The 7,779-nt window shown below is 44.2% G+C and overlaps 1 protein-coding gene across 3 annotated transcripts in view; it reads left to right on the forward strand.

The window, feature by feature from the left end:
• LOC310802395 (casein kinase I-like) overlaps positions 1-7,779 on the forward strand; it is a gene marked incomplete at its 3' end in the record, with an annotated part of 28,937 nt that extends 21,158 nt beyond the window's left edge. Inside the window, exons 5-14 of one of the 3 annotated variants that reach the window (XM_083666719.1) lie at positions 254-405; positions 1,754-1,988; positions 2,201-2,286; positions 2,752-2,836; positions 3,144-3,292; positions 3,686-3,793; positions 5,191-5,301; positions 5,655-5,761; positions 6,460-6,483; positions 7,645-7,699. In XM_083666719.1, coding sequence (XP_083522845.1) covers positions 254-405; positions 1,754-1,988; positions 2,201-2,286; positions 2,752-2,836; positions 3,144-3,292; positions 3,686-3,793; positions 5,191-5,301; positions 5,655-5,761; positions 6,460-6,483; positions 7,645-7,699 — 1,112 coding nt within the window. Of the gene's footprint in view, positions 1-253; positions 406-1,753; positions 1,989-2,200; positions 2,287-2,751; positions 2,837-3,143; positions 3,293-3,685; positions 3,794-5,190; positions 5,302-5,654; positions 5,762-6,459; positions 6,484-7,644 lie in introns of all 3 variants that reach the window. The other 2 variants (XM_083666720.1, XM_083666721.1) reach the window with 2 other exon arrangements.

The raw sequence follows: 7,779 nt of genomic DNA on the forward strand, positions 1-7,779 counted from the left end.
AGACATTTGACCACAAGGAGGCAAATCGTGCAAACTGAGAACGCATTACTTCATGATAGTCGCACTTGTGCTCTCAAATTAAAATTCCCAGTCGCACTGCAAAATATTTGGCCGCAAATACGATTTAGAGCCAATGTGATGTATTTTTTTCATTTTCAAATACCGTACAGGCTAATATTCCCCCCCTGTTAATAATCTTCCTCTCTCTCTCTCTCTCTCTCTCTCTCTCTCCCTCTCTCTCTCTCTCTCTTAGCGGAAGGCCTTCCTCAGGTATTCTACTTCGGCCCCTGTGGGAAATACAATGCCATGGTGTTGGAGCTACTGGGCCCAAGTCTGGAAGACCTTTTTGACCTGTGTGACAGGACCTTCTCACTCAAGACTGTCTTAATGATGGCTATTCAGTTGGTAAGTTAGCATACAAACAACTTTGGGAGTCTCTATGTTCAGCTTTGTGTGTGTGCATACTAGGGTTGGGCCGATATTCTATATTATTAAATATTGTGGTATTTAGAGCATATTGTGATATTGTTCTCTTGCAGAAAAGAGCTTAACACTTCACATATGTGTATAACTACAAGGAAAAGCACCTCAAATTATGAAAACAGTTTATAACATCATAAAAAACAACAATATTGGTGAGCTCAGCAATGTCAAACAGGCTGGTAGGCCAAGGAAGACTTCCACAGTGAATGACCGAAGAATGCTCACCATAATTTAGAAAACACCCAAAAAACTGTCCCACAGATCAGGAACGCTCTCTAGGAGGTAGGCATGAATGTGAACTATAGCCTGCAGAGGTTTGGGAAATGGTCTTGTGGACAGATAATATGAATATTATGATGTACCAGAGTAATTGCAAGAGGAAGGTTTGGAATATACCCAGCGTCTTGTGGGGTCAATGGGTTTCAGACTTCAGGCAGTTCTTACATGCAAAGGATTGTCCACGAAATACTAAACATGAATTCTTTATTTGGACATTTATATGATTTTTTCCAATACCTTTGGAGCCCTGAAATAGGAGGAGTATGTTTAAAAAAATATACTTTCTAAATGTTGAACCAGTCTGAAAAAAAACACATTGAATTAAATCTGAGAATCTCTGCTTTGACCCCATAGTAATTGTTTGGTTTCAAATACAAACGGTTAGAGTATAAAGCTAAAATAAGACAAAATGCTTCCTCTTTCCAATACTTATGGAGAGCACTGTATGTTTCTGATTCATCAGATATGATATTTCAGTGTCAAAATGGCTTCCTTGACTTTCATTGATGTCTCTTTGGTCCTCATGTTGACAGACAGCAATAGCAGGTTCCAAAGGCAAACGCAAAGCCTAGAATCGAGACGGAACACACCTGACTAACCAGAAACACCTGTCAATCCAGTTGTTCCATTACTTTTGGAGCCCTGAAATAGGGGAACTATGTATAAAAAGTGTTGTCATTTCAAAATGGTGAAACCAATGTACACTAACACCATCAAATGAAAGCTAAGAATCTATACTTTAACCTCATAGTAATTGTTTGATTTCAAATCCAAACTTTTGGAGTATAGAGCCAAAAGAAGAAAAAAATGCATCACTGTCCCATTACTTATGCAGGGCACTGTATATTTGGTTTTGTCAAGAACACTTCAATGAGTCATCAAAAAGATAGTTGGCAAATAATTATGAATAAAAGTTCTTAGGGGAGTTTGCTAGGCAAGCACAGGATATCCTCTGACAAATTCTGATAATCCCATAATCCTCTCCATTCAGATCTCCCGGATGGAGTACGTCCACTCCAAAAATCTCATCTACAGGGACGTGAAGCCTGAGAACTTCCTAATTGGGAGGCAGGGTATGAAGAAGGATCACATCATCCACATCATTGACTTTGGCCTTGCCAAAGAGTACATCGACCCTGAGACCAAAAAACACATTCCCTACCGGGAACACAAGAGCCTCACCGGGACGGCACGATACATGTCCATCAACACCCACCTGGGGAAAGGTAAGATCACATCGCCTCCTCCTTTTATCAGTCAGCTTGCCTGATCCAAGGTGAATGACACTTCGGCTCACTTACAGAAATGTCAGAATGTCCTCACATTTTCCGATTGTTACTCGTTTGAATGTCATCTTCTTTCGAAATAATGTCCTTTATTTTAATTTTCTGACCCCCCAAATTCAGTCAGAGTTGACACCCTTCCCTCTTTGTTTCAGAGCAAAGTAGGCGTGATGACCTGGAAGCCTTAGGCCACATGTTCATGTATTTCCTACGGGGCACTCTGCCGTGGCAAGGACTTAAGGTATGGCAACTAGGCTTGATATGAGCAGATGTCTGGAGTAGAGGATGGTGTTAGTGTGAGAGAAAAGTAGTTTTTTTTTTTTTTTTTTAATATGTTTTTAGGGCATTTCTGCTTTATTGGGACAGAGACAGTAGAGATTGACAGGAAGGATGGGTGAGAGAGAGGAGGGATGACATGCAAGATAGGTCGAGGGTCGGAATCGAACCGGGAACCTTGCGATTACGTGGTATGCGCATTAGTGTGCTACGCCACTAAGCGGCCCGAGAGAAAAGTAATATGAGGAGAAGGAGAGGAGAGGGAGAGATGGAGAGATGGAGAGATGGAGATAGAGACGCAAGAGGAAGAGTGAGTGGGTGAAGAAAGTGAAATGGCAGCTAGAGAGGAGAGGAAGTATGGTATGAAGGAAGGAGGGAGGAGGGAGAGAGAGGGAGGAAAATTGTCTTAACTCATGTCCCCCTCCTGCAGGCTGATACCCTGAAAGAGAGATACCAGAAGATTGGCGATACCAAGCGTAACACTCCAGTCGAGGTCCTCTGTGAAAGCTTCCCAGGTACTGGCATTGACTACCAACATCTTTTAACCCTTGAACTTGTGCAAACCTTTGTGCCACGGTCAAATTTCCTAAAACACGCACACTACACTTGTAGACTCTCCAGACAAACCTTTACACTTTACGGAGAAATCGACTCAATGTGAATAGAACACACTTTCCTTCGCTGGTTGTAGAAAACACACGGACCATTTACCTACTTTACCTTTGTGCAATCTGTCTTAAAGTATGAACAGATGGATCTCATTTTTTTTCCGTATGTGCCTGAACCTTGTTTGACCCACTGTGTTGTTTCCCCCGTCCGTAGAAGAGATGGCGACGTATCTGCGCTACGTGAGACGGCTGGACTTCTTTGAGAAGCCGGATTACGAGTATCTGAGGACCCTCTTCACAGAGCTGTTGGAGCGCAAAGGGCACACCTTTGACTACACTTACGACTGGGTCGGCAGGCAAATTGTAAGCACCCGATAGCGGCGCGCGAGTTAGCATTAGCATGCTAGTAAGAATAGCGTTGCTATTTACAGGGATCCGCACAAAGGTGCTTAAAGCACTCCAAATATCTTTGTTAAAAAGTTGCTGTGACTTCCTCGCATAATTTCCAGAGTACGACCTACCTTTTAAAAGTCATTGAATTTGACTGTCTTAATGTCTGTATGAACCCTGTGTTTAGCGTTTGCATGCTGATTAGTAGTAGCGTTCTAACAAGTGTTAGCACACTTACTTGCTGTAGCATAGCTATTCAAGTTAGGATTTGGCCCTGTGTATGTGTATTGTTCAGTCTTCGAACCTGGTACGTGTTTGGCTTTCCTTCTCTGAGCCTGGTTTTCTCTCTCTGTCTCTCTCCCCCAGCCAACACCAGTTGGGTCTGTCAATGTGGACTCGGGGGCGTCTGCGATCACTAGAGAGAGCCACGCCAACAGAGACAGGCCCTCTCAGCACCAACCCCTACGGAACCAGGTATGCTGTAGTCTCACTCAGCTCACACCTCAGCTCACTTCAACACACGGTTCAGTAATAAGACTTAACAAAGTCAGTTAATGAGCTAAAGAATTTCATGACTCCCACTATGACACCTAAGAAATGTAAACCCTCAGTGAGAGTTGACGATAAGATTATTCGGTGGCCGGCTTGCACTTCTCCAGCTGTATGCCTGGTAATCAAGGCTTGCTACACTGGAATCGTAGCGCTGATTTACTGAGGCATATAAACCAGGTGACAGGATTATATTCAGGAACAGGTCAAACCAAGATCACACATTTACACACCTGCAAAGATGGCTGCCACATAGACATGGTATTCTTTGGGCTGCCATTACCGTTTGGCAGACAGTACACAGAAAAATACATGCCTCATTGGTCAATTAAATTTCAACCACCGTCAATGAACTGAAATTCAACCCATGAATTGACAAATTCTCATGGAATATATTGGGCTTGCTGTTAGTCTGCTGTCATGGATAAATGCTTCGTCATATCAAAAAAACCGCACTAATAAGTAATAATTTAGACTAATCGCTAAAATAATCTACAACAAAATTAATCGATAACAAAATAATCGTTAGTTGCAGCCCGAGTTCTGGTACAAATTATTCAAATTTTTTGGCATATCCACTTCATAGAAAAAATGCAACAAAAGGATCTTACTTAGGAGTCGTGTGTGTGTGTGTGTGTGTGTGTGTGTTTGCGTGTGTTTGCATGTATATGTCCAGTGGGACTGTGTGAGTCCCAGACTTAATCTAATCAGTGCTCTAGACAGTTCACCTCTGCCTCCATTGGGGATGTTTGCTGGGAAAGAGACAAATTGAAAGAGGCATGGATGGATGGATGGATGGATGGATGGATGGATGGATGGATGGATGGAGACACTCAGGGAACACAAGAAAGGAAGTGAGATGTAATCAGGCGAGGGAAGGAGGAAGTGGGGTAGAGTAAAGAAGCGTTGTCTGTTTTGAAGACGCCAGCCTGGTTCAACCCACCAGTCCCAACAGCGACATGTTCATTTTAAGAGGTGGAAGCTGGCTCGTTGCTTTACTCCTTTGTGATGCAGTTCCCTTAGTAACCCCATGCAAACTCGGCACAGGCTTTAAACTACATGACTTTTACTAGACGTCGATAAGACGGTTTATTGAGATACAGTTTATTTCGTGTGTTTTGTCGTTGCTGTGTGACGGTTTGCTTGTCTTCCTGTGACCTGGTTGCTCTCTTACACTTATGCTTTGCCGTGCCTCTTACCTGTTCTTCTTCGTCTGTTTGTCTCTTGTGTTGCGCTGCATGGCCTATGGCGCCTCCCTCTCTTGCTCACTCGCTCCGCCCACCCGCCTCTCGCCCCGCCCACCCGCCTCCCCAACCAACTAGACAGCAGCATCAGACCGTAGAGGAGCGTGGGACGCACAGCCCCACCGGCAGACAAACTCCTCCTACCTGAGCTCCCACCTGGCTTCAGACAGGCATGGGGGCTCTGTGCAGGTACACTAACCGTCCACTGGTAGACACACAACGCTGGCTCGGGCCCAAACCTAAAGCTTGCTTCTTTCCCCTCAATTGTATAAGTTGCATTATACAGCGGCACTGTGCAAGCCAAAGTTATGAAATGATGATTTAAAGATTTTTTTCTTTTTTTTCTTTTCTGTGGATTCCAACACTTTCGGCATCAACCAAATGTAATTCCATCAGTTGTATATCTGCTTTATCATTATAATGACAATGTTTTATAAACCTTTAGTTTGTTCTTTGGCGATGTCTGGTATTTAATGCTCAGCGTTAGCACTTGGCTGCCCTCTTACTGTCCTCCCTGTGACTTTCTCCCCTGTGTACCTCAGGTGGTCAGCTCCACCAATGGGGAGCTAAATGCTGACGACCCACTGGCAGTCCACTCCAATGCACCAATCACAGCGCAGGCCGAGGTGGAAGTGGTGGATGAAGCCAAGTACGTATACTTCTGGACATCATCATCCTCTGTCTGTCCTTCCTTCTCTCTCTCTCTCTCTCTGCCTCCCTTAGTTTCTCACTCGTCATCTGTCAACATTTCAGAGGCACTTCTATGTTTGTTGTGGGTAAATACAGCAAGTGGTTCCAACCAAAGGAGTTACTACTCGGTACTTCGTAGAGCTTCTTTGTTTAATATGAATTCTCTCTGTTTGAGACTTCACATTTTAATGGGAACCATGTTGTCTCCAAGGCAATTACATTGTTCCTGGACTGCAAATTGGAATGTCATTGTCATTGCACATTTGGGGCCAACATGGCGGACATTAAAACATGTATCAAATATAGGATGTACCTCAGAGGTAAAAGAGATTAAAGAACCTTTAAGATTAAAGTTTTAGCCTTTAAAAATAAAATGTCAGTGGAACAGGTGGTGGCAAATTGGTTTGGTTCATCATTTCAGATGAGATTGCTACCCTTACTCAAACATTCTCCCCTGTGTGTGTGTGTGTGTGTGTGAGAGAGAACTTGCATGCTCGCTTGCGTCCATTGTGTGTGTGTACAGCACATGTATATATGTGTGTGTTTGCAAGAGGATTATCCAAAGGTGCCATCCCTGTCTCTCCTGTCTGTCTGTCGCTCTCCCTCTTATCTGTGTACAGTATTAATCTCTGTCTTTTCTCCTCACACTCTCTGTAGCTGCGTGAAAATGCTCAACCTGTGGTGAGTCTCCTCCCCCATGCACATTAGTCCATCAAAGGGAGTGGCCGGGCCTGAGCCAGTCCAGCACCAGCCATAATGGGAGCCACTACTTTGGGGGCAGCTGTGTCTGTCGGTTTCTTGGGTTCTTCCCTGACACTCCAGTGAATAATTAGCAATGAATTAGTCACAGGCTTCTCAGATATAATGACAACATGTACCAATACTGTAGCTTTCAAGCCCAGATTGAGGTTCCCTGGCGAGTGTTAGCCAGTGTACTCAGGAACAGGGCAACGTGTTACGTTTGAACGTGGAATACGTCAGTTGATGCCGCATTCACCACCAGGTGAAGAAGCAAGATTATGTTGCTCAAAAGTATAAAGATAACGAGAGTTGTGTTTGATGAATAGGAACGATTTAGGTGTTTTATGGAGGGTCCACCTGAACCTGACTGCTCTCCCAAATTCTGTGTAAATTGAACAGTGGCTCTCAGATTGACATTTGTAGAAGAGCGACAGAACTCCCCGTTAGGTCAGAGTCTGAACCCCCCGTTAGGTCAGAGTCTGAACCCCCCGTTAGGTCAGAGTCTGGGTTCGTTCCCCCTCCTCCACGGCATGCCCTCCCTCTCCCTCGTTGCATCTCTCCTCTCACACTCATGTTGTCACACCTCCATGCTTATAACTGTTTCTAAATGGTCACATGAATTCTCTCTAACTTTCTAACCCGCACTAATCACGTGTGTGTGTGGGCGTGGGCGTGTGTGTGGGCGTGTGTGTCTGAAAATGGTTTTAAGTTGTGAGTGAACTTTGTAGTGACAGCAGTTGACTACCATTTAAAGGGACACAACACTCCAAAGTCAGATGCTGTCACATGCTTTCAGACCTCAAAGGTAGTCTAATGTCTGAACCAATGTCCCACGTCATTGATGGTGTAGATCCAGCTGCTTCAACTCCAAATTAATGGAAAAGATTGTGATTGTATATTGTTATTCGATGGCGATATTTTCCATTCATTTCAGGTTCAGCCATATAGCTGGACTGATGGCGTGGGACATGGACTCATATGCCATTAAATGACCTTGGAGGACTGAAATGTTGATTTTGAAGTGTAATGTCCCTTTAAGGGATAGCAGTGAGAAATAGTAGTACGTCATATAACTTTCTTGAACACCGTCTTCCTCCTCAGGTGCTGTTGCTTCTTCAAGCGAAAACGGAAGAAAAACACCCCACGAAACAAATAAGTCCTTGTCGTCCTGTCCCGTGTCGCCGAGCCGTTGGGGAAAGTGAATGAAGGGATACTTTTGTGTCGGTGGGGGGGGGG

This window comes from Argentina silus, assembly GCF_951799395.1.
Source record: "Argentina silus genome assembly, chromosome: 3".
NCBI lineage: Eukaryota > Metazoa > Chordata > Actinopteri > Argentiniformes > Argentinidae > Argentina > Argentina silus.